Source organism: Camelina sativa, chromosome 17 (genome assembly GCF_000633955.1).
Source record: "Camelina sativa cultivar DH55 chromosome 17, Cs, whole genome shotgun sequence".
NCBI lineage: Eukaryota > Viridiplantae > Streptophyta > Magnoliopsida > Brassicales > Brassicaceae > Camelina > Camelina sativa.
This window is the reverse complement of record NC_025701.1, coordinates 27,918,033-27,944,965: the sequence shown is the minus strand read 5'-3', so window position 1 is coordinate 27,944,965 and position 26,933 is coordinate 27,918,033. Positions and strand designations below refer to the sequence as shown.

Below are 26,933 nucleotides of genomic sequence, written 5' to 3'. Positions count from 1 at the left end.
TCAATTATTGATTTTAAAAAGTCCATTAAAATCCACTGTTATTGAACTGATGATTTATAAATCTACTTTAAAATCCACTGTTATTCAAAACAGTTTATGGATTTGGATTTTAATAAGTTTTAGGAATTCTGGAGGATTTGAGGGGATTTATTTAGTTAAAAATACAGAAATCCAAATCTCATGGTTTTTGGTGGGATTTGAAAGAATTTCACCATAAATTATATCAACTTCCCTACAATCTATCAAAATTCAAAAAATTTTAAATCCCATAAAATCTTCCAAAATCATGGTTTCAATACACCCCTCTTACTTTCTATTATATCCCCGATTCAATCTCCAACGAACAACAAAACACCGGTAACAATAGTATCGTTGTTCGGATCATCTCTTTTCGGGAAGTTCCTAACTTTAGAAGAAATATTATCTTACTAAGTCTTGAATATTTTTTCCAAAAATGTAAATTATTTTTACCATTTTTCATCTTTCGATGATTTATGCAATCATTTTAAAATATTTATAAAAGAAAATAAATAATTTTATGTGCATTTGATTTTATTTAATATATAATGATGTTGGGCGTTAGATTCTTAGAGTAAGAGTTGAAAGAAACCTAACTATATTATATCATCTAATAATTAAATAAAAATTTTCTTTTGGAAATCTCCAAAAGATTGTCATTTAATGCTCTCTTCTTTCACAAGTGTCATTTTGTTTCTTTAAATTTTTAGTGTAACAAATTGATTTAATTGAATTTACATAATAAAATTTTTGCTTAACAAATAATTTGATGATTAAATAGTTTAAGGATATAAAATTATAATATATATATATATATATATATATATATATATATTTGGGTTGTATAGGATAATGTCGAGTAATAACTGGCTGTTTTATTTCNATCTTACTAAGTCTTGAATATTTTTTCCAAAAATGTAAATTATTTTTACCATTTTTCATCTTTCGATGATTTATGCAATCATTTTAAAATATTTATAAAAGAAAATAAATAATTTTATGTGCATTTGATTTTATTTAATATATAATGATGTTGGGCGTTAGATTCTTAGAGTAAGAGTTGAAAGAAACCTAACTATATTATATCATCTAATAATTAAATAAAAATTTTCTTTTGGAAATCTCCAAAAGATTGTCATTTAATGCTCTCTTCTTTCACAAGTGTCATTTTGTTTCTTTAAATTTTTAGTGTAACAAATTGATTTAATTGAATTTACATAATAAAATTTTTGCTTAACAAATAATTTGATGATTAAATAGTTTAAGGATATAAAATTATAATATATATATATATATATATATATATATATATATTTGGGTTGTATAGGATAATGTCGAGTAATAACTGGCTGTTTTATTTCCACGCTTTAATATAAATAATTCACATGATCTTGATATTACATTATTTTATTTTATTTTCAATCCACTTAATAAACTAAAGTATATTTTAATATATAATATCTAAATAACAAAATAAGAATAGAATATATTTTTTTGATAAAGAGATAACTGTATATATTTCTGTTTAAAGAGAGAAGTGAATATGTATTAAAATTCATGATTTGATTAGCTAAGATGCCTGTTCATAGATCTATATTTATAACATATAACTCTTGAATATATATTTAAAACAATAGATAATTTTAGTTATTAATTCACAATAATGTATTTTTATAAACCTGACACATTTTTTATTAACTTCTCTATTCTATCTCATCAATCCCATATGTTGTACTAATTAACTCTCATTTTTGTAACTTTCATAATATTTATAGTAATGCAATGAATGATTAATAATAGTATTTAGAAATATTACATATTTATATGAAAATATATTAATATGAAATGATTGCATATCTATAACTCTCACAAAGTTTATGTGACTCCTATAACAATGAAATACTCCCTCTGTTTTAATTTAGTTCTCGTTTTAGGTTTTCAATGAAAATGTTTGGTGAATATTCCAGTTTTCTCCCTGCTGTTTTAAAATTTTGACCAATGAAATATTTATAAAATACATTAATAAAATATAAAACAGACGATTTAATAGTTTTTTTAAAAATTTGTGTGAGAAAACCTTAAACGACAGGTAAAAAAGAGAAAGTATAAATTACATTTACCTAATTGATATAAAGATTAGTGCATTTATTATCCAAATAAATAATAAATTTTCCATATGCTCTTAACTATAATTTCTCTTATAAATAGAAAGATACACATTTTACTAACTCTCATATCTCAAATCTTACATAATATTTAAATTTAATTAATATTGTCTTAACTAACATTCTCCAAAATTACAAAAAGAACGACATAACTACATGTATTGGCTTTCTTTTGTCTGGCTTAGAGCGGCCTATCAAGGGCCTAAGAGCAATGCCCTATTTGTTATCACCATGTAAAACTAGAGGCTTTATGCTGGGGTATGGAAAGTGCTCTCTCTCTGGTATATGATATGGTTCATTTTGAGACAGATTGTCAAGAGATTTTAAGTGTCATAGATGAGTTAAAAGACTGCCCAGCGTTTGCTTCAGAATTAGATTCTTTTCAATCTTATCAAAGGAGGTTTTCTATTGGATGTATACCTAGATTGAACAAAGTCCATGTCGACCATCTTGCAAAAGCGGCTCGAGTACGAGGATTTTTCTTTTCCTATATAAGTCCGCAGGTTCTGGAATGGTTAGCTCACGAGACTATCCTATTTGAACCGGCTTAATAAGATATGGTGTTTTTGAGATAAAAAAAAGATGTTGAAGATAAAAAAAAATAACAAACAAATATCCAGAAACAATATAAACTAAATCCGTGCGTAGCATGAAGTGACTACTAGTATATTAATATGTTCATTAACTGAACTATATATTAGTCTTATAAATTCTTATAGAATTAAGGAGAACAACAAGTTTCCCAACATAAATTAAGAGCTACAACTATATATATAGAGAAACTCATATTCACGTAACTTATGTTAGAAATGTAGAGGGTATGATTGGTTACGGCTGTAGCTTTAGATTTTTGACTGTAGAAATGAAGCTGTAAATTTTTGTACATATTATAAAATGTATATGTAATTAATCAAAAAGAATATAGTGAAATGCAAAGAGTGGTGGGAGATGTTTGTAGTGCATCCTTTTCAAATGATTAAATGAAGAGAGAGATAATATCTTTGAATGATTCAAAGCCTACCACACATTTGTACAACCACATTTTTCCACACATTTCAATCATTTATTCAATATATACTCGAAACGTGTCACAAGACAAATATAAATAGTATATATCTTGAAAATGGTAAAGTTCTCTCTCTTTTTGTCCTTTTTTTTCGTGTGCATGTGCAGCAAGTTGTGCGTTGTAATATCATTTGAAAAAATCAGTTACGATGATACGCTTACACACTCCTATATCACATGAGAATTGAGACATGATATTAAAATCCCAAAGTCGAGCTGTTATGATTCTTGACAGAAGATGAAGAAGAGGGTGTTATGATTCGCTTTGACTTGTTCCTCATCTAGCTATGGTATCGCTTTCCCTTGTAATATGACATATATCGTTTCAACATGTACTAATTAATCAATCACGTGTTGGGGTTTCGTTTGAGATTCATATTCAGTTCAACTTTTTCTCCTCCAATCAAAGTCTAGATGTACAAAAAGCTGCTTCTTAATATGTAATTCCGATCCATTATTTTCATGGTAGGAAGCCACTACTTAAATCTTTGTCTTCATGCTCAGTTAACTACTAGTCCTACACTATTTTTATGTACCCACAAACTATGTATTTGTCCAATGATTCAGAGAACCATATATACAAATTAACTCTATGTGTTAGTTTTGTGGTATATGTTCTTAATCGAGGTTAGAAATCAGTTATTGTTATGTGCGTATACATTTAACAAATATACTCTTTGGATTAATCAATATTGTAAGTCTGGTATAATTATATGTTATATATATGGACTAGTATAGGTTTTGCCGTTTTGGTATGAGACATCCAAATTTAAGTGTTCTTAAAAAGTGACTAGTATAGGTTTTGGTAAGATTATATTAACTGATGTACCGAAAAACTTCGTAATGACTCAATGTGATTAGAAAGCTTGTACAAGAATTTAAATACATCATAAAAACTTTTTAATATTATATATATGGTTCATGTTTCTTAAGGTTTGTTGGTTAAGTAACATTATTAATATGGTACATACGCATCCAAAAAATAATAATATGGTACATACATTGGTACCTCTCGATGTGTGTTTGTGTGAAGGACGGTACTTAAAAGAAATAGTCAATGACTTGGTATGTCGTTCCTTTATTGGTTATCTATTTCATTCCTTTTAATAAGAAACGTGGTCTCAATTTTTTTCCTATATATACACACCATTCTCTGTTACACTTTTTAGGTTTCTACTCTACACCAGCCTCTGTATATATATACACTCTCTTTTCTCACACACATATATAATGGTCTCCCATCATATCTATAGTCTATAGATACTTATATATGCCTAGTCCATGTTGTTGTTTATAAAGTATATATAGTGGATGATATAAAAAAAAAAAAAACAAGAATATCAGACTCCTCGACTAAAACCTATTTTTTCTCTCTCGACTAAAACCTAAAACCAGCCGCCGTCCATCCAGATCTGTTTTCCGCTTGCCCTCTCCGGTGACCGGCGCTCCTCGTCGCAGCCGTGAGAGGGTACCCAGTAGTTCCCTTTTCGTTTAGTTGTTGTTTCTTTCGATTCGTCTTACCTCTGGTGGTTAAGTAGAGAGGAGTTGTCAGGTTGACGGTGGTTCATCTCGGCGAGCTTTAGAGGCATGGCAGGTGGTCAGCTTCTCCAGAGAGAGTTGTCGTTCTGGGCTTCCGAGATCTGTAGATCTAATGGTTGCTCTGTCTTAGAAAAGGATTTGCGAATCGGTGACCTTTTGTCTCGCTCCAGCTCCTTGGTCCGGTAAACCAACTATCCAACCCTTCCTCTTTGCTGTTTTGCTAGGGTTAGATGGAATCGCTTTAGTTGTTTCATTTAGTAGGCTGGTTCAGGCTGTTTTCAGTTTTAGAGATGGTGTCGTTTACCTCTTCTTCTTCTCCCACGGTATGGGATGGGGATAAGGCAATATCTTCCCGGAATTAGTTGATTAGGTTTCGTTTTGTCTCTGACTGTTTTGGATAGAAGTTGAGGCTCCCAGTTTATGCTTGTTTGTTGAACAAACGATTCCTCGTCGTGGTGTTTGTCAGGCCTACAAGTTCTTATGTGTCCTTTAGAGTTCTCTTTGGGTTCACTCTGGTTCGATCTTCCGCTGTCCTTGTTTGTGATTGGTGGTGTCCAGTTTGGATTGTTCGCTCCTAGTCTCTGCTTTTCAGATCTGTTCGAGGTCTGGTCCTATGGGTTTTGCTTCTACCTAGGTGCAAAAAAGTCGCCTTGTATACGACATCGCCGTATCCGGAAGAAGTGTGAAGAACTAAGTGGTTCTGTCTTTGCGGATTATGAAGATTACCATAGGAGTTCTGTTACTTTTAGGCAGTTTCTTAGAGGAGGAATGGATTTTCGAAGGTTGGCCGAGGGCATCTTCGTTTTATACAAGCAAAGGATCTCTTGAAGTTAGCATTCCTTGTGGGTTTTGGTATAATCCTTCTTTGTGAGGTTTTTGTTTTGGTATGTTTTTGTTATGGGTGTTTCCTTCAATCTTTGTAATAGCCTTGTTTTTCAGTTCTTAGTTTCCCTTGCATAGGGCTTTAGATTCCGGGGATATCTTGTTCTTCCGCCGGCTTTAGACTCCGGGGATATCATGTTTTTCCGCCGGCTTAGCTTGTAATCCTAAGTTGTAATGGTTTGAATAATAAAATTCTAGATGATAAAAAAAAAAAAAAAATGTGTAGTGGAGGGTGATAGTGTGGTTGTTGACAGAAGATAGAGAGCACTAAGAATGCTATGCAAACAGCCGTCAATGTTGATGGTGAGTCACAATAAAAAGAGCCAAGAGAGCTAGACCATCTGCATCTCCACTCCTATGTGCTCTCTATGCTTCTGTCATCACCTTGGTTTATTACTCTCTCCACTATCTGTATCTCTATACATTACATATATGTGATTATGCATCTTAATTACCTATACACCCTGATGTCTATGTGGTTATATTGCATTCTCATCTTTGTACACGCTTATGCTAATTAACTAAATTCTAAATCTTTGAAATATATTTCTTTCTTTTGTCGGAGAAAAGTGTTTACTTTCTTTTTGATGTGTCTGATATCTTTCTTCCAAGAATCAAGTTTCTGATCTGTTTGTTGGGGGTTGCATAGGTTCACTCACAACTATATATTAATAATTCATGTTAAATGTTGATACCAGCATGCATATGACTTATAACACAGTTATATCCATCCATAGACATTTGAAGTACTCTTTAAGACATGTATGTAATGGGGGCAGTGTCAAGTGCCTTATGAAGAAATGCTTTAGGTCCCCTTTTTTTTTTGGGTCAAACGGCCCCCTTATATATTGTTGGTAAATGTTTTGGCTTTTCGTGTTATTTTTCTTGAGTTAAAAATTCTATTTCTTATATTAAATACAATAATATTAATTATGGATCATATTTTCTGTAACAGTATTTTAAAATAAATTTAGTATTTTTCATAGCTTAAATTATTTTGTAAAATGAAAAACACGCACAAACACACTGACACAAATTTGACGAGTATTTGAATAATTCAATTTTGTTGCTTTTCTTAGAAAAAGGATTCTACAACATTTGTAGCACAATCAGGCATCAGAATCAGCCACAGGAAAAAAAAAAATTGGAAACGTAAAATAAAATATATCCATCGTGTAGCTCATTTGTTTCATGATGATCTTGAATTCTTGATCCTTGATAGCTCTATTAACCGGGAAATATGAAAAAAAAAAAAAAGAAAAAAAAAAAAACATCTCAACCGGAAAATACCGATAATTTCAATTATCCGGTTCGAAAAATTTGGGCCGTTAATAATGGGCCACGAATTCGCAGCACCATATCGCATATCCGGAACGTGCCATTCTCGCGCCAGTGGCAGTTTTGTATTTTCCTCAGTTCACTCACTTCAACGGAAACCCAAAATCAGAAATCCCCAAATCGGAGAGAAGAAGGTAACAAACACTTTGATCATCTTATCTTCAACTTCAAGAAGAAGATAGAATCTTCGTTTGTATCTATCGTAATTGGATGTGCGAAGACCTTGATTCTCACTTCAAATTTCTCGTTTCTTGAAGCGATCGGCGAGTGATGGCGGTGGACGGTGACGGAACTGATGGAGGTGGAGATACTCAACCACCGGTGAACTTTGCGGCGGAGGAGGAGACGGAGATGCCTAGGCTGTGGCTGAGTGAGTTTCCTAACAACGAGCACGTTTCTGATAACTACGAAGATCTGGATTTGGAATATAGCTCAATCGTATTAAGATCGTTAGAGAAGTACTTACCGATTGAAATGCTCAAGGCGGAGAGAATAGTGAAGTACTTATTCATGTCAGATATTTTGGAGAAGTACATTACCTGGGGAGATCTTACCATGGTAATGGCTCCTTTTTCAGCTTCTGATTTCTTTCTTCGCCTATCTGTGAAATTGAGATTGCTTCTGAAGTTCTTAAGATGGTGATTCTTGTTAGGTTCTAGAAATTACCAAGTTCTTGTATTAGAGAACGCTCTTTAGATTTTGGTTGTATCATTGATGAAAGCACGTTAGTGTTACTCCTAGAGTTTCTCAGAATAGTTTCATGTGTATCTAATGCTACAGGCTAAAAATCGCAAGGAATATAGGCAGAACATAAAATCCAATTATCAGGTGAGAGAAGTCTTTTGCTCTTGTTTGATTTACATTTTGTTTTCTTCTTCATGCCAAAAGTTTAAAAATGTTTCCTTTTTCTGCAGCCACGTTTCAGGGAGTTGTATGATTTTGATCCCAAGGTGTTTTTGCTTTACTCTTTCCGGAATGCGATCAGTGAAAACACAGAGGAAAGCTTCAGACGCATCATTTCTGAGCCGTTTCCTGGTGTTTTCGTCTTTCAAATGTTTCAGCCTGACTTCATTCAGAGATTGCTAAAAGAGGTCATAACACGTCATCTTGCCACTTATTCTCTGCTGCTGTGCTCTTACCTTTTTTTTTTTTCTTTCATTTGCTGCTTTTTGATTAATTAGGTAGATAACTTCAGAATATGGACATTTAGGACAAATTTAAAGATCAGGAAACCAACCTACAAGACTATACACGGTGTTGTGCTTGACGACTTTGGGCTGAGTATCATGCTTAACAAACTCATGCAGGATTTTATATTTCCTCTTTGCAAAGGCAAGTCAATATTTGAGTTATAATGCATTCAAACGACTACTATTGGTTACGCAGATCTAATAAAATACAGTAACACTAAACTTCACTCGGCTGTTCTGCAGTATTCTTCCCTGACGTGTGTGGAGAAATGTTTGACTCTCACCACGGATTTGTTGTTGAATATGGTGAAAATAGGAATGTTGCTGAGTTAGGTGAGTCCCCTTGATTTTCTGCTATTACTTTGCAACAATGGTTCTTAAAAAACTTCTCGCAGGACCATACCATATTTCCTGAAATATAAATATATCCTGTGATGATACTTAAGCTGCTTTGAGAAAACCTTACTGAAGTCTTTAATAGCATATAGCAAACATGAATTTGGTTTGCTGTTAAATTTAAGTAATGATCTACTAAATCTGCAGGCTGTCAGATAGATGATTCAGAGATAACATTGAATGTTTGTTTGAGTAAACAATTTGAGGGAGGGGAATTATGTTTCCGAGGCAAACGATGCAAGAAACATGCGAGAGCAGATGCACATCCAGAGGTATGTGAGTCCTTTTGAGGACATTTTTCTTTGTCCTATTACATTCTAATATTCTGTAAATGGCAAATCTATGAGTTTTAAAGTAAACAACTGTTTCTCACTGAAGCAGGAAATCTTTGATTACCGTCAAATACCTGGTCAAGCTATACTTTACCGTGGCTGCCACCGCACTGGTGCCAGAGCCACAACATCTGGTTCTCGGGTCAATATGAGTCTTTGGTGCAAAAGGTAAGCAATATTGAAGCTTGTCTCAGGACTTCAGATCACAATTGAATCACATATTCTTCTGTTTTTTTTTTTTTTTACCTTTGCAGCTCATTTTTTAGAGAGATGGAAACGTATCAGAAGGACTTCTCAGACAGGTGCGGTCAATGTGCCCATGAAACAAAAGAAAAGGAAAGCCAGATTCTTGCTTCCAAAACAAAGGTTAAAACAAAAAGACATGATTGTGCAAAAGTGTATAAGATGTTTTTGATCTGTGCATGGTTATGAACGTTTGGTCCTTACTGCAGGAGATGATTAGAATAGAGAGTGGAGCCAAAAGCTCGACTGATAAGCCGTGGCGTGTCTACGTTAGGCGTTCAAAGAAATGAAGTAGCCGAGTGTGAAGATAAAAGAAGTGAGAAGCTGTATAAAGAAGAGTGGAAGGTGAGTAAAAGAGTAGAACAGAGATAGCTGAGTTGGCAAAAAGAGGAGATAGATAGATACAGTACAAGTGAATGTATAGATGATTGGTGATACTGTATAGAGTTGAGTCGAGTCAGTTAGAGAACTCACAGAGTCACAGGTAGAGAAGTGTAAAGAGTCTGGCTCTCGTCAAACCAGTGCAGTACGAAGTTGTATTTTCGTGAATCCGGCGACACTTTGGACGGAAAAGCATACAATTGGTAATTGGTATATTACACAGCATATAAAATTGGTAATCAATCGGTTAAGCCCTGAAGTGTATTTGGTTTTCCGTTTGACTCCTTACTTACAAAACCGAGTATATGTAGATTCATTTAGAGGTAAAATAGGTCTTTGTATTCATACAAAAAAAAAAAATAGGTCTTTGTATCTTGAATCTTGTTGACTCTGATTGCTTTTTTTTTTTTTTTTTTCTGTGTGTGTTGTTGTTGTTGTGTTGCTCTACAAAAGTCTCCATAACATTTGAACATGTTACTAACAGGAAATATTTTTATGTTATATGTAAAGATAGTTGAATACTCTATCTCTAGGCATTGAATGGGGTTCGTTGTAATTTTATTTATTCATAAATACAGAGAAAACTTTTAACATCGGTGGATGTTTTTGAGTAGTTATCGATTACCTTGTTCTGATGGCCATAGACTCACACTTAACGCCAACACAGAGTATAATTTTGTTAAGCATGATACTCAGCCCAAAGTCGTCAAGCACAACACCGTGTATAGTCTTGTAGGTTGGTTTCCTGATCTTTAAATGTGTCCTAAATGTCCATATTCTGAAGTTATCTACCTAATTAACGCCAACACAGAGTATAACAATATCACGCGTGCGTGGGACATTTTTATAAGAAGAAGAAATTATTGGGGGGGGAATAAGAAAACACTGAAACTGCAACGGAAACTCAAAAATCAGAATCCCCAAATTAAAGAGGAAGCTTCGATTGGAGATTCGTAAGCGAAAGCGACGATGGTGGGCGGTGGTGACGGAACTGGTGGAGGTAGACACTCCGAACCATCGGTGCACAATTCGGAGGATACGGAAGAGATGCCTATCCCGAGGCTGAGTCTTGTTCCTAACAACGAGGAAGTTTCTTCTGATAGCTACGACGATCCGAAACTGGTATATAGCTCAATCGTACTAAGATCGCTAGAGAAGTACTTGCCGCCAGAGATACTCGAGTTGAACAGAAACGAGAAGATCAAATACATGTCAGACGTTTTGCGCAAGTACATCTCACCCGAAGATTGTAACAAAGTAACTAAATGCTCTCTCTTTCAACTTCTGATTTCTTTATTTTCTTAGATCCCAATCTTTGAAATTGGATTCTTGATTTGATCTTTAGATTTTTCATTAGAATCTGGTTAGTGATGGTGATGAAGAAGCACGTTTCGATTATGAACAAATCATATCTGTGAAAATTGGAATTGCTTCTTAAGTTAGTTGGCGATTAGGTTCTTGAAATTAAGAAGTTCACCAAACTGATAGGAATCAGAGAATGATCTTTAGCTTGTTTCTTTCTTGTGAAACACATTAATTCTGGTTACATGAATATATAATGTCCCAGGCTCAATTGTACAAGAACTATAGGGAGATGATATCCAGTTATGAGGTAATGCTAAGAAGCCTTTGCTCGTCTTTTCTTTTGTTTTTTTGTTTTTCTTGAATTTCTCTTAATGCAAATGTTTCCTTTTCTGCAGCCATGTTACAGGGGGTGGTACAATTTTGATCCCAAATTGTTTTTGCTTCCCTCTTTCCTTGAGGCGATCAGCGTTAACACAGAGGCAAGCTTCAGACGCATCATTTATGAACCGCACCCCAGTGTTTTTGTCTTTGAAATGTTTCAGCCTGACTTCTTTGATAAATTGATCGTTGAGGTAATAATAACTCCATCATCTTGCCTGCCACTTTGTCCTCTTTGTGTTATTCATTTGCTACTTTTTTGATTTATCAGGCAGAAACTTTCAGAAAGTGGGCTCAAGAGAAAAATTACCAGATCAGGAGACTCAACAACACGGGTAATTACGGTGTTGTGCTTGACGACTTTGGCCTGGATATCTTTCTTAACAAACTCACGCAGGATTTTATCTTTCCTCTTTGCAAAGGCAAGTCAATATTTTACTTATTTGCATTCAAACGTGACTTTTATTGGTTAAGCAAATCTAATATAAACCACAGTAACGCTGAGCTTCACTCTATATTGTTTTGCAGTGTTCTTCCATGAATTGCGTGGAGCAATGTTAGACTCTCACAATGGATTTTTTAATGAATATGGTCATGAGAGGGATCCTGAATTAGGTGAGTCTCTTTGATTTTATGCAATTACTTTGCAACAATGATTCTGCAATGTACAATCTTTCCTGAAGTGCAAACATACTCTTGAGAAAACCAGAGTGAATTCTTTAATACCAAACATGAATCTGGTTTAGTATAAGGATTTTCTTTATGAACCTTTATATCAAATTTCTTGTGATTGACTGGGTCTCTTTTGAAGTGTGTCTATGTTTTTTCAGTTGATTATCTTAGGTACATTTGCAGCGTGTCTATGTCACTCTTAGTTGGAAAAATATTAATGTGTGCCATTTTTAGGAAGAGAGGAAAACAGAATAGCACGGAAAAGTCAGCTATTGGGGTTGTTACATGATGGATTAAAGTGCTTATATATATATGACTAATCTCTGGGAAAATCGTCTGGGACAGAATACTACTGACTATTTATTTGGGCAATGTATTCTTCCTTTTGTTATTCTGTGTTCAACTGATCAGTAACTAGTTCACTGATTTTCTTTTATAAAATATGCAGGCAAACATATCGATCATTCAGAAATTACATTGAATGTTTGCTTGAAGAAACAACTTGAGGGAGGGGAAATACTCTTCACAGGCACACGATGCAAAAAACATATGTGGACAAAGTATAAGGCAGAGGTATGTGCCCTTTTGATGAGGAGCTTTTTTTTTATTGTTGTCCTATACTACATTCCAGTATTTCGTAAATGGCAAAATATTTTAAGTAATAAAGGAAACAACTATTTCTCACTGAAGCAGGAAATGTTTCGTTACACTCATATACCGGGTAAAGCTATACTTCACCGTGGCCGCCACCGCCATAGTCCTATAGCCACAACAGCACCCCGTTATCGGGCCAATATGATTCTTTACTGCAGAAGGTAAGTTGCAATCCTGAAGTTTGCCTCAGGTTTTTCAGATCACAACTGAATCACAATTTCTTCTGCTTTTCCATTGCAGCTCTTTGTTTAGAGAGATGGAAACTTATCAGAAGGACTACTTCTCAGACTGGTGCGGTCAATGTGCCCAAGAATCAAAATTTAAGGAAAGCCAGTTTCTTGATACCAGAAGAGAGGTTAAAACAAAAAGACGATGATTTTGCTCAAGCTTATTAGAAGATGTTTGGTTTGAGCATGGTTATGAACTGAACCGATTGGCGTCCTTATTGCAGGAGATGATCAGAATAGAGGATGGAGCCAATACTCGCTGAAACATAATACAGCTTACAGTTGGTCAAGCCCTGAGGTATATATGCTTGGGCGTATGACTCTATACTTTCAAAAACTGAATATATGTAGAATGATTTGAGGTAAATAGTTCTGTGTATCTTGAATCTTCTCGACTCTCACATTACTTAGGCACATGTATTTTACCTGTACAATGAATAGAACCATTTAATATAGATCTGATTGGTTTTTTTTTTTCTTTGTGTTGTGCTGCTCTATGAAAGACATATTAGTTGCATGATTTAAGGCCTTTTTTGTGGTCTCTGTTGCGATAATGTTAACATGTTAAAAGCTTTTAAACAAGAACATGTTTTGCTAAAAAAAAAAAATCAAAACTGGTCAAGCTTCAGTTAAATAAATTTAGCTAAATTTCTAAATGTCATACAGTTTATAGAAATCGTATTTTCAGAAAATGTCATGCCAAATTTCGTGAATGATGACATGTTTTCGCTTATTATAGAACATAAATTTTGCCTCAGACGCATAAGCAGATTATGAAAGCCTTTTCAAAGTAAATGATGTTTTGTATTTCCAATATACAAATTTATGTTTAATTCATTTTCCTCGTTTAATACTATTTATAGTGTCAAAATTATTATGCGTACCGAGAAAACATTTTTTATATCTTAAATAGAGAGTTTTTTTTTACTATTATAAGTTTATAACAACTAACATGTTTATATCCAAAAAGAATACTAATTAACATAATTCTTAATGTCCTTGTAACACTATAATTAATCAAAAAAAAATTCTCAAATTGTCTTTAAGAAGGAATGAAGTTGTACCATAGTGCACACAAAACAATCTAGATGAGCTATTTTCTACGGTTGTTTTTTAGATACAAATATATTTCATATTTCATATTTCCCAGTTGAGCTATTTTCCTTGTATTGCTCTCTACATATAGAAACTCTTCACTTGAGGTGAATCAAGAGATCAAAACCAAATATGATAATAACAAGAGCAATACTTTTGGGATCTGAATAAGTGATCTATGACTATGAGCTAAGAAATACTTATTAATCACTTATCAGATAAGAAAGTTTATTTCCGTTCCACATTTAAGTTTATATGCTTCTTCTTCCCTACCTCGATTGGTTGAAACCATCACTATCCTTTACCCATCAGGTTCCAACATTTGACCTTTAATTGATTGAGGAGTTGTTCCCGTAGATGTAGATCCTTAGTTAGAGTTTGTATAATTTGTGGTGATTATGATTCTGTAAACTGTGAAATTGCATGTCATATTGTCTTGGCTCAAGAAAACGACATTTGTAGAATTCAATTTATACTTCTCTTTGGCTGCTTGAGGCCCACCGGAAAAAATGTTATAGACATGACAAGTAATAACTGATAAGATCGAGAAACTAATATACTCCATAGAAGATATTTTATTATACTTGACTGCTTAGCTGGTTTCTGAATTGAATGACACGAGTATCTAAGTCTTGACTTGTGTAATTCATGCACACAAATCAAACAAAACAGTTTTGTCCGGTGGAGATTGTCTACACAATCTTTTTTTCTTATTAGTGCTATATATATAGCTAGTAACCCCCTTACTAGAGATCAATAACAAATACACTAAACTGATCAAATAGAGCTCAAAACAAAATATGAGTTTAAGCGTTGATCTCAAGGATCTGGATGTGTTAATATCGAACGCAAAGAAAATACAAGATGATGTGTTGAAGGAGATACTAACTCTTAACGCCAACACAGAGTATCTCCAACGCTTCCTACATGGAAGCTCTGATAAGGATTTGTTCAAGAAGAACGTACCGGTGGTGAGCTACGATGATGTCAGGCCTTATATCGAACGTGTTGCGAACGGAGAGCCCTCGGATGTGATCTCGGGAGGACCCATAACTAGATTCCTCCGAAGGTACATAACTTTTTTTATCATCATAATTGTTAATTAATGGATCGGCTAGTTCTCAACTCAAGACTATAATGGATGCTTGGTGTGATCTAGCTAATATTTTTATGCTCTCCAAAATGATTATGAACTCGTTGTGCATGTGTAGCTCCGGAACTACAGGAGGGAAACAAAAGATATTTCCAATGAACGATAAGCACATTGAAATGCTGGGATACCTTTTGGCTCTATCTTCTCTCGTTACTTCCAAGTAATTCCTTCTCTATTTAATGCTACACAAAGTATAAGTTATAACTATTGGTTCATATATTAAATTGATTTAGAAATCTAAAGCAAAATCAAGTTATTGGGTTCTATATTTTAAATTTCTATTATTCATTCATTGATTTATAAATTTATTTTCATTTTTTATATAGTTTCAACCAATCCATAAAAAAAAAATGTAGTAGATTACTTTTTTCTTAGATTCCACATTAAAATTGTTCTCGTTCTACTTTATAGGCATTTCAGTGACAACGTCGGTGAGGAAGGAAAGAAAATGGGGTTTCATTACATTAGAACAGAATCCACAACTCCCTCCGGATTACTCGTTTCTACAGCACTTGCAAGCTTTTTCATGAGCGATTACTTCAAAAACCGGCCATCAAAATGTAATTCAGAGTACACAAGCCCCGACCAAGTCATATTGTGCCCCGACATCAACCAAAGTGTGTATTGTCATCTTCTATGCGGGCTTTCCCAGAGAGACAAGGTTGTGGTTGTTAACGCTACGTTTGCTTATGTCGTGGTCCAAGCGATTAATGCTCTACAAATCTACTGGAAAGAATTGTGTAGCAACATCCGATCAGGCCATGTTAGCGAGTGGATCACTGACTTGGAGTGCAGAAACTCAGTCTCGTCCATTCTTAGGGGACCTAATCCTGAATTGGCTGATGTTATTGAACAAGAATGCAGCCACACGTCATGGGAAGGTATCATTACACGACTTTGGCCTAGAGCAAAATATATTCAATGCGCCATTACAGGCCAAATGACTCAATACATTCCAACATTAGAGTTTTATTCCAACAAACTTCCTATAGTATCCTCGACTTATGGGTCTTCTGAATGTTTATTTGGGATAAATATGGATCCTTTATCCAAACCACAAGACGTATCCTACACATTTTTGCCCAACATTTCCTACGTGGAGTTTCTACCTGTTGATCATGAGGGAGATATGAACAGCATTGTTGATCTTGTGGACGTCAAGTTAGGGTGCTACTATGAACCTGTGATCACTAATTATTTTGGTCTACACAGATGTCTTATTGGAGATATTCTACAAGTGACTGGATTTTACAATAACACGCCTCATTTTAGATTTGTAGGCAGAAAGAATGTGGTTTTAAGCGTCAATGTTGAAACAACAACTGAAGAGCACCTTCTAAAGGCGATGGCTCGTGCGACCCTTGTTCTTGACCAGTCTACAAATTTAATGTTGACGGGCTTCACATGCTATGCTGACATCTCCACTTTTCCAGGTCACTACGTTTTTTATTGGGAACTCAAAGCTAAAGATGTTAACTATGTTTTTGAGCTTGACGAAAATGTATTGGCGAAATGTTGCTATGCGTTAGAGGAATCATTTGATGCTCTTTATAGAAAACTTAGAAGCAAAGATGGATTAATTGGAGCTCTAGAGATACGAGTAGTGCAACAAGGAACATTCGATTCTCTCATGGAATATTTCATCTCCCAAGGTGGTTTCATTACTCAATACAAGACACCCCTGTGTATCAAATCTTCTGAAGCCTTGGCAGTTCTTGAAAATAAGGTTCTTGCTCGATTCTACAGCAAAAAAAACCCTGCTCTTGACTTGTAGCTAGCTCTTTGTGTTTTAATTGTTTTTAGTAAAGAACAAAAAAATCGTGGAAAACAAGTAAGTGATTTACCTTTCTGCAAAATAAATGACGTTTGGTAGTAAAATTAATAAACTCTCTATAAATTAATAAAATTATTAGTTTCGACATTATTACTTTTATAAAAGTTTTGTTGCATTTTGTTTTTTTGTTATGCATGCCATACCCATAATAATTTATGACGGCCCCAAACTAAAAGAATAATAATATTGAATGTTCATGAACAAGAAAGCTGTTTCTTCAGATACACCAAAAGTTTGTTCCTAGTTGTTTAGATATCTCTAATAAAGTATTTTGAGGTTTGGTACGGTGTCATCAAGTTTTGTGAAAATCTGTGTCTGCTATCTATAATTTATATACTTTCTCACCAAAAAGAAAAAAATCTATAATGTTTCTACATGGTTTTCCAATCAAGATTAGCGCTGAGATTTACGAAACCATAAGGGCATGTTTACAAGGAGATCAGTTTAAGGTGTTCTTAGAGTATAAATATTGTAAAAATAATGTAAGATCAGTAGTTAAGAACTTTTGTTAAAAAGTTAGTTAGAACATGGTTAAGATCTTAATATTTAATAATATAATATTCTTATAGAAATTTAAGAATGTTTAATAAATACATAGATTAATGTTTAATAAAAAATTTAAGAATGTTTAATACTATTTAATAATATAATGTTTATTAATATTCTTAAACATATTACAATTATAAAAATTTATAAAATAACATTTTAATTGCAAACTTATAAAATTTTTACTAAAATTCAAAATACAATGCCATATTTTTATGAAACAAAAAAAACATTGTAAATAAAATTTTTTAAAAAAACAAACGAACATATTACTTAATTAATTAAACAAGACAAACATTTTATTTAATTAATACATAGATTAATGTCCAAATTTATTTCATATATTCTTAACCAATCTGAGAGAGACACGTCACACAAGATCAGGCCCAAGAACAGTTCTAGAATAAGATCAATGAGTCTGATCTTAAGTCCACTATTCAATTATTTTTATTTTTAGATAGCCTAAGAACACCCCATCTGATCTCCCTATAAATATGGGTAAGTAGTTTGAGGCTCTTATACCGGGTTAGGAACTTTGTAAGTTTTCGGTTTACAATCCAAATTAGCAATCTCCAACTATCAAATTATAAATTTAAGTGATACCTAAAATGATGTTTTTAATTCTGCGCAGTCACTCGGAGATAAACTAATATATTTGACAGCTTGATTGGTTTTCGAATCGATTCGCACGACTTTTTATGTTCTGATTGCGTATTTTTAATAGTTTTGTGCCGTTGAAATTATCACTTGCACGTAATTTTAAGAGTCCGAATGTTAACCGTGGTGCGGGAAAAACAATTTGATAGTAAGATACGGTTCAACAGTAGTTCATGCGGAAAAAATATTTTTATGAGATAAGTGCATTTTTATAAAATAAACGATATAAAATAAAGTTTGATTGGTGAAAAAGCAAAAAACGGTATTATTAAAAAGAATCATTTGTTAATAAAAAAAATTAAGCATATGTTTTTCTTTAAAAATGATATTTATGGTTATATATTTATATATTATATTAAAAATTAAAAATGATATGAAGCATAATAAAATTATACAATTGTTATATAATTAAACGGACATGTATAATTTTAAAAAATTAAGTAAATTGGATTATAAATATTTTTTTTAAAAATAACTAATACATGGAAACTCCATGATCTATGACTTAACAACCACTATGATAGTAGCATTTATAATCATATTATTTATTTTACAGTAATGTTATTTACTAAACAATAAGATTCATATTTTCTTTAATATACAACTTCAAACACATATTCCAAATCTACTGAGTAATATTGAAACTGAATTTATTAAACATTTAAATTAGTCTTTATAAGTATCTATTAAATCATTTAGAAAATGTATTTTTGTATTAAATCATTTGAAAATATATTAAATATAACTATTATGAAAGTGTTTTAAAAAAACATCAGATTAATCAAAAATTTTTTTAACTGAATGTGAGATAGGAAGGAAAAAAAGAGAACACAAAGATAGATATTTTTTTTTCTTTGCTAATTTGCCTTTTTTTTTATAAAAATATATTATATATAAAAGTCCATAAAATAATAGTTATATCTGTGCAGTCTAAAAACTGTTGGTTATAAACAGTTGTTGTTTTCAAAAGGCTGTCCATGTTATTATACACTGGACAATCCACATTTTTTTTTCAAAAAACGCAAAAAAGTAAAGTTTTGTGATTGGTATTTTCTCTGCGGTTTTGGTAAAAAAAAGTTTGAAAACCGCTTTTAACATGTTTCCATTCACTGCCTAAGTGTGGTTTTTAAAAAACTGAATTTTACACAATTCACAAAATAACAATTAGCTAGTATAATTTGCGTTATTTAAGAAAGAGAAAAAAACTGTTTGTATTTTTCAAAAAAGTAATTTAACTAATGGATCGCACTTATGTTATAACTGACCAATTAGCTAGCGTTATTTGAGAAAGAGAAAAAAAACTGTTTGCATTTTTTGTTTTTTTTTTTTAATCTTGACTTAGTAATCAACATATTTTTTTATATGTTGAAAACCGCTTTTAACATGTTTTGTGAAAGACGCAAAAAACTAAGTTTTGTGATTGGTGTCTTCTCTGCGGTTTTGGTAAAAAAAGTTTAAAAACCGCTTTTAACATGTTTCCATTCACTGCCTAAGTGTGGTTTTTAAAAAATTGAATTTTACACCATTCACAAAATAACAATTAGCTAGCGTAATTTGCGTTATTTAAGAAAGAGAAAAAAAACTGTTTGCATTTTTCAAAAAAGCAATTTAACTAATGGATCGCACTTATGTTATAACTCACCAATTAGCTAGCGTTATTTAAGAAAGAGAAAAATATACTGTTTGCATTTTTTTTTTTTTTTTTTTTTTTTTTTTTTTTTTTTTTTTTTTTTTTTTTTTTTTTTTTTTTTTTTTTTTTAACTTGATACCAATTGTTGTTGCTCAATCCATTCTTCTGAATCTACAAATGCTGTAGCAATGAGAATACTGTAGCAATGAGAATGTTTTCCATATACCCCAAATAAGCCACGGTATCACATTCCTAACATGCTCAGGTAATGAGGGCCATTCCATCTGTTCCAACACATGTTTGATATTCTCTGCAACCAAGCTTGAGAATCCAGCTTGGGAAAGTGGAACCGGAACTTCAGACCAGACGTCCCTTGCCAGAACACAACCAAAAAGCAAGAGAGATTATCTCCTCCTCAACGGTGTCTTCTCTGCGGTTTTGTGATTGGTGTCTTCTCTACGGTTTTGGTAAAAAAAGTATGAAAACCGCTTTTAACATGTTTCCATTAACTGCCTAAGTGTGTTTTCTAAAAATCTGAATTTTACACCATTCACAAAATAACAATTAGCTAGTGTAATTTGCGTTATTTAAGAAAGAGAAAAAAAACTGTTTGCAGTTTTCAAAAAAAGCAATTTAACTAATGGATCGCACTTATGTTATAACTCACTAATTAGCTAGCGTTATTTAAAAAAGAGAAAAAAAAACAATTTTTTTTTTTTTTAATCTTGATACCAATTGTTGTTGCTAAATCTATTCTTATTAATCTGCGAATGCTGTAGCAATGAGAATGCTGTAGCAATGAGAATGCTTTCCATATACCCCAAATAAGCCACGGTATCGCATTCCTAACCTGCTCAGGTAATGAGAGCCATTCCATCTGTTCCAACACATGTTTGATATTCTCTGCAACCGAGCTTGAGAATCCAGCTTGGAGAAGTGGAACCGGAACTTCAGACCAGATGTCCCTTGCTAGAACACAACCAAAAAGCACAAGAGAGATTGTCTCCTCCTCAACAGTATCTTTTCTGCGGTTTTGTGATTGGTGTCTTCTCTGCAGTTTTGGTAAAAAAAGTTTGAAAACTGCTTTTAACATGTTTCCATTTACTGCCTAAGTGTGGTTTTAAAAAAACTGAATTTTACACCATTCACAAAATAACAATTAGCTGTGTAATTTGCGATATTTAAGAAAGAGAAAAAAAAACTGTTTGCATTTTTCAAAAAAGCAAAAAGCAATTTTAATGGATTACACTTATGTTATAACTCACCAATTAGCTAGTGTTATTTAAGAAAGATAAAAAAAAACTGTTTGCATTTTTTGTTTATTTTTTTTAATCTTGAGTTAGTTATCAACATATTTTTTTTATTGAATTGTTAATACTTCTTATAGATTATTTAATTTTTAAATGTGTTTTTTATAGATAATAATTACTTCATTAATTTTTCATAAGTTGTAAAATAATGAGTTTTTATGGAAAAAACAAATTAAAAGAAAAGAAAAAAATAATGAGTTTTTATAATTTATAAAATAATGAGTTTTTATAATTTACTGATATTTGTTATATATATTATACTTATCTTTCAAAAAATCACATATACAATAAAATTATAAAAATTTTCTTATACTATTTTCTTATCTTCTAATAGTTTTATTAATCTATATTTTCTTAATTCAAGATTTTATTATAATAATAGGGTATATATTTCATTTGTAAATAGATAAATATGATTAGTATATAACTATATAGTTATTTTATTATAATAAAAATTAAAAGATAATTTTATATAAACATATAATATGTAATATATCACCATTTTTACAAAAAAACAAACAAAATGGCTTTCACCATGTACTTTGATAATTTTATTTATAATTTGTCATTTGTATCGTTTCTTGCAATTTTACCATTCAAACATTCTATTATAAACCGCAAATAGTTTTTTTCACCAATCATATTTTATTGTGTACCGCTTATTTTGTATAAACCGCACTTGTCCTACAAACCGCATGTACTGCAGTTGACTCGTGCCGCATTCTAAAACCGCTTGCCCCATATTCGTATGGTAACAGCGTATTTGGTTATATGGGAAAAGCGGTTTTATTGTGCGGTACAGTTCAACTGCAGTACGTGCAGGAGAAAAATATTTACGAGACAAGTATGGTTTAGGACAAATAAGTGATACAAAATAATGTTTGATTGGTGAAAAAATTACTAGCGTTACTGTTAATAAGAAAATGTTTTGGTTCTTAATAAGAAAATTTTTAAACATGTTATTTTACTTTTAACAATATATTTGATTATACACATATATATGTTTAGATAATATTTAGAAAAAAATGATAAAGATGTGGAACAATAAAATTTGTACAATTGAAGTATAATTCAAGGACATATAAGGATGGTGATTGGCAACCAGGTTTATAAACACTTTGAATCTATTTTCCTGTTTTTCATCTCACTTGTTTAATCCTTTGTGTGTCCTACGACTTCACCAACTGTACAAAAAGTAAGATTTTTACCATTGCTTGTGAACCGATTCAACTTGGGGGTCACAAGTTATTCAACTTTTGACTCTTTTTTTTGTTTTGTTTACAATTACAATTTAGGGTTTGTTTATCTCTATGTGATTTCTATGTGATTGCTATGTGCTTATAGGGTTAATGGCAGATTGTGGCTTCTCATAATTCGTTTGTTTCATATGAGAAGATGCATATGGAGAGGATAACGTGGAACATGTCTTTTTCATATATTCAAAGTGAACTAGTGGCTGTTCATTGGATTGTTTCAAGGGAAAGTGAGCAGAAGAAAGGCTTGGATGGGGTACATGTACATGTAAAGCTTGTCTCTGTTCTTGTTCTTTGTAATGTTAGTTTTATTTTGTTTAAGACTTGGTGGCATTTGATGTTATATAAGACTTATCTTGGTTAATATAATATTAAAGTTATGTATGTTGATTATTTTATGAAATATAAAAATATAAAATCTAATTTAATAAATTTTGAAAAAAAAAATACTACCACATTATATAAAATAGCATTAATCGTAGAAGTTCCTAACATAGCGTGTAAAATGACTTATGACATTAGTTTAAAAAATTAGAAAAGCGCAATAACATAGCATTTCGGTACTGCTATGGTAGAAGACTTTATTATAGCATATGTATCCGGTGCTATCATATGTATAGTACCTACGATAACAGTGGCCTAACATACCATTTGTAAAAGAGTTATGAATAACATATTATAGCGTTTCTGTACTGCTATCAATATAGATATTTGTTGTAGTGCATGTATAATTTTTATAAAGTAAAGTAAATTGGATAACAAATTTTACAAAATAATATTCTAAAAATAATCTTCTATTATTGTAAATACAATTTTAATAAAATAAATTTTATAAAAAAGTGAGAAAAACACATTTCTGATATAAAAAAAAACATTAGCATGCAATACATATATATGCTTACAAAAACTGCATAAAAAATTCCAAAACACATGAATTATGAGCGTTATTTACTGCTGCACGCGTTTTTCAGTTTCTTTTTGAAAAATTGAACCGCACATTAAACTACTACTTTTTGGTTAGCAAAAGAAAAAACGCAGTGCATTTTTAAATGTTATATTGATTAGTGAACTTAAATAAAATGCATAAGAAACCGTCCCATCTTTTACAATTACGCTACTCTCATTCACTATCATAGGTATCAATAAATTAATTTACTAGTGCTACATAAAGAGCCCCAGCCCTTTACCAGAGATATCAATAAAAATATTTAGTCAAACTTAACTAGAGATCAAAACCAAATAGTATGAGTTTAAGCGTTGATCTCAAGGATCTGGACGTGTTAACATCGAACGCAAAGCAAATACAAGATGATGTATTGAAGGAGATACTCACACTTAACGCCAACACAGAGTATCTCCAACGCTTCCTCCATGGAAGTTTTGATAAAGATTTGTTCAAGAAGAACGTACCGGTGGTGAGCTACGATGATGTCAAGCCTTATATCGAACGTGTTGCGAACGGAGAGCCCTCGGATGTGATCTCGGGCGGACCCATAACTAGATTCCTCCGAAGGTACATAACTTTTTATTATCATGATCATCAATTAATGGATCAGCTAGTTATCAACTGAAGAGTATGATTAAGAACTCGTTGTGTTGTAGCTCCGGAACTACAGGAGGGAAAGAAAAGATATTTCCAATCAACGATAAGTACATTGAAACGCTGGGATACCTTACGGCTCTATCGTCTCTCGTTACTTCCAAGTAATTTTCCTTCGCTATCTGTTTTTTTTTTTTTTTCCTAGAATGAGTTTGATTTGGTAAATTGAATGGGAAATGAAATGATTTCGATCTCTACAATTTTTCTTTTGGGTCAAACCGTCAAAGTATCCTCAATTTTTAACTTGTTATTACTTATATAGGAAAAGACAAGTTAAAAAGTATAATTTCTTTATTGCTTAAAAAAATATTTGTTAACTTGGGCAACGCAGATGAAAGAATTGGTCAATCTTAATGCATTGTTAAGTTTATCTAACTTTGATTGAGTCTAATTGGACGAAATCAACGTAAAGTTGAAGACTTATTGGTTAGAACAAGAGTTTAATATTTTGAAATAACAAAAATTATTTTAATTTGTAAAAACAATATAAAAATTACAAAAATTTGAAACTTTTTTAAGAATATAATTCCGTTCCAAATGTCATCAATAGAACGAGCGACTTCTAGGCATTGCTACCAGATGCGCTAAGAAAAAAAAAAAAAACACCTAATATCATTTTTTTGCATGTTTACCTTAGATTTCCAAAAAAAAAAATACATAATCTAATCCACAAAGTGTAAACACAAAAACAAAACCCCTCGAGAGGAGAAACCAAAATCTACTCTCAGAATTTATAACCACTAAACAATGTGATGGTACTATCTATTCCAAGATATACATAAAGATTATATTCAGAAGGATAAAAAAAATCTTCAAATAATATATATGGATAAATTTTACTACTACGTACATTTTTTATAACATACATATATATATACTATGAAATAATATACCTTGTACAGTATATTGAATTTATCTTGGTCTGGTGTATAGGCATTTCAATGACAAGGATGCCAAGAAAGGAAAGAAAATGATGTTTCTTTATAATAAATCGGAATCCACAACACCCTCCGGATTACTTGTTGCTCTAGCGTCTACAAGCATTGTAATGAGCCCTTATTTTACTAACCGGCCATCAAAATGTAATTCTGATTTCACAAGTCCCGACCAAGTCATATTGTGCCCCGACAACAACCAAAGTGTGTATTGTCATCTTCTATGTGGGCTTTCCCGAAGAGATGAGGTTGTGGGAGTTGGTTCTTCCTTTGCTTATGCTTTGGTCCAAGCAATCAATGTTCTTCAAATTTACTGGAAAGAATTGTCTAGTAATATCAGATCAGGTCATGTTAGCAAGTGGATCACTGACCTTAATTGCAGAAACTCAGTCTCAGCCATTCTTGGAGGACCTAATACTGAACTGGCTGATGTGATTGAAAAAGAATGCAGCAACAAGTCTTGGGAAGGTATCATCTCACGACTTTGGCCCAAAGCCAAATATTTTGAATGCATTATTACCGGACAAATGGCCCAATACATTCCAACATTGGAGTTTTATTCCAACAAACTTCCTATAGTTTCCACGATATATGGGTCTTCTGAAAGTTTGTTTGGGGTAAATGTGGATCCTTTATCCAAACCACAAGATGTATCCTATACATTTTTGCCGAACATCTCCTACTTTGAGTTTCTACCTGTTGATCATGGGGGAGATATGGCCAGCATTGTTGATCTTGTGGATGTCAAGTTAGGGTGCTACTATGAACCTGTGATCACTAATTATTTTGGTCTACACAGATATCTTATTGGAGATATTCTAGAGGTGACTGGATTTTACAATAGCACACCTCAGTTCAGATTTGTACGCAGAAAGAATATGGTTTTAAGCGTCGAGATTGAAGAAACAACTGAAGAGGATATTTTAAAGGCGTCCGCTCTTGCCACCCTTGTCCTTGATCAGTCTACAAATCTAATGTTGACGGGATTCACATGCTATGCTGATATATCCACTTTTCCAGGTCATTACGTTTTTTATTGGGAACTCAAAACTAAAGATGTTAACTATGTTGTTGAGCTTGACGTAAATGTATTGGCGGAATGTTGCTATGCGTTAGAGGAATCATTTGATGTTTTTTATAGAAAACTTAGAAGTAAAGATGGATTAATTGGAGCTCTCGAGATAAGAGTGGTGCAGGAGGGAACATTTGATTCTCTCATGGAGTATTTCATCTCCCAAGGTGGTTCGATTGGTCAATACAAGACACCTATGTGTATCAAATCTTCCGAAGCCTTGGCAGTTCTTGAAAATAAGGTTCTTGCTCGATTCTACAGCAAAAAATTTCCTCCTCTGGACTTATAGTTTTTTTTGTGTGTGTTTAAATGCTTTGAAGAAAGGGTACTCAAGTTGTCTGTGCGCCTACTGGTAATGTTTGCAATTTATAATAACGGAAATGTGTGACATGCAATGTAATTTGGAAACTTTAGAGAAACATTTTCACAACTAGCACCACAATGTGTTATTTTTCTTATCAAATCTTGCAATCTTTGTACTTGATGATCAATATGATTTAATCTCTTATCTTTTACGATATATATTATGTCATCTTAAAGCCACGGCCAACTATCCGATCGGATTGGGTGTTATGACTTTTGATATGCTCAAATTTACCCTAGAACTACTCTCTCAAATTAAGAGATCACTGCAGTACTTAGGGGTCGAATTCCACAAGGACTCAAGACTACACAATAAATTATAGAGTTTTTCAATTATGCTAAACAGATTAAATTGAATTAAAAATAGCAATGCAAAATATTAAATAAAGCTTGTTGTAAATTCAGAAGATCAAAAAGCTAGGCCTAGGGAATTTCTCAGGAAATTATGAAATATTAAATCAATCAATAAATTAGGATTCAAACAATTAAGAACAGATCTAGAACTCTAAACACTTTTGTAAATTAAATCAGTTCTCACTGCAAATAATATCTAAATTTAAAACCAGAAAATCCAAATCTCTTTGTAAAATTCTAGGTTAAAAATCAGCAATAAAATCAGGTTTAGATTGTTCACAAAATTATTAAATCAAATCTCTTTGCAAAAAATAATTTTGCTCATCAAAAGGTTTTATCAGGAAAA

The 26,933-nt window shown here is 32.4% G+C and overlaps 4 protein-coding genes and 2 long non-coding RNA genes across 8 annotated transcripts; 5 read left to right on the top strand and 1 right to left on the bottom strand.

The window, feature by feature from the left end:
- Positions 4,448–6,102, top strand: LOC104758173. Its single transcript, XR_762641.2, has 2 exons — positions 4,448–4,969; positions 5,254–6,102. It is a non-coding gene; the product is annotated as an uncharacterized LOC104758173 (long non-coding RNA).
- Positions 7,067–9,927, top strand: LOC104758172 (uncharacterized PKHD-type hydroxylase At1g22950-like). The gene is made up of 10 exons (XM_010480995.1): positions 7,067–7,141; positions 7,265–7,565; positions 7,788–7,835; positions 7,922–8,098; positions 8,189–8,339; positions 8,441–8,530; positions 8,741–8,865; positions 8,975–9,093; positions 9,180–9,291; positions 9,378–9,927. Exons 2-10 carry the CDS (start codon positions 7,278–7,280, stop codon positions 9,456–9,458), a joined length of 1,191 nt encoding a protein of 396 aa, XP_010479297.1. The 5' UTR covers positions 7,067–7,141; positions 7,265–7,277; the 3' UTR covers positions 9,459–9,927.
- LOC104758170 (uncharacterized PKHD-type hydroxylase At1g22950-like) lies at positions 10,212–13,259 on the top strand. Of its 3 annotated transcripts, none has more exons than XM_010480992.2 (9): positions 10,212–10,806; positions 11,117–11,161; positions 11,250–11,426; positions 11,504–11,654; positions 11,761–11,847; positions 12,353–12,477; positions 12,595–12,719; positions 12,799–12,913; positions 13,010–13,259. In XM_010480992.2, the coding sequence occupies exons 1-9, from the start codon at positions 10,519–10,521 to the stop codon at positions 13,046–13,048; spliced, it is 1,152 nt and encodes a 383-aa protein (XP_010479294.1). In that variant the 5' UTR covers positions 10,212–10,518; the 3' UTR covers positions 13,049–13,259. The 3 variants fall into 3 exon arrangements, with proteins under 3 accessions (XP_010479294.1, XP_019094858.1, XP_010479295.1); XM_010480993.2 differs by having other exon boundaries at positions 10,213–10,806; positions 12,598–12,719; XM_019239313.1 differs by lacking the exons at positions 12,799–12,913; positions 13,010–13,259 and having other exon boundaries at positions 12,595–12,723.
- LOC104758169 (4-substituted benzoates-glutamate ligase GH3.12-like) lies at positions 14,625–16,957 on the top strand. The gene is made up of 3 exons (XM_010480991.2): positions 14,625–14,949; positions 15,092–15,193; positions 15,445–16,957. Exons 1-3 carry the CDS (start codon positions 14,681–14,683, stop codon positions 16,805–16,807), a joined length of 1,734 nt encoding a protein of 577 aa, XP_010479293.1. The 5' UTR covers positions 14,625–14,680; the 3' UTR covers positions 16,808–16,957.
- Positions 20,317–23,756, bottom strand: LOC104758167. The gene is made up of 2 exons (XR_762639.2): positions 23,674–23,756; positions 20,317–20,751 (listed from the first exon to the last, which is right to left on the bottom strand). It is a non-coding gene; the product is annotated as an uncharacterized LOC104758167 (long non-coding RNA).
- LOC104758168 (4-substituted benzoates-glutamate ligase GH3.12-like) lies at positions 23,259–26,352 on the top strand. The gene is made up of 3 exons (XM_010480990.2): positions 23,259–23,776; positions 23,866–23,967; positions 24,797–26,352. The coding sequence occupies exons 1-3, from the start codon at positions 23,508–23,510 to the stop codon at positions 26,157–26,159; spliced, it is 1,734 nt and encodes a 577-aa protein (XP_010479292.1). The 5' UTR covers positions 23,259–23,507; the 3' UTR covers positions 26,160–26,352.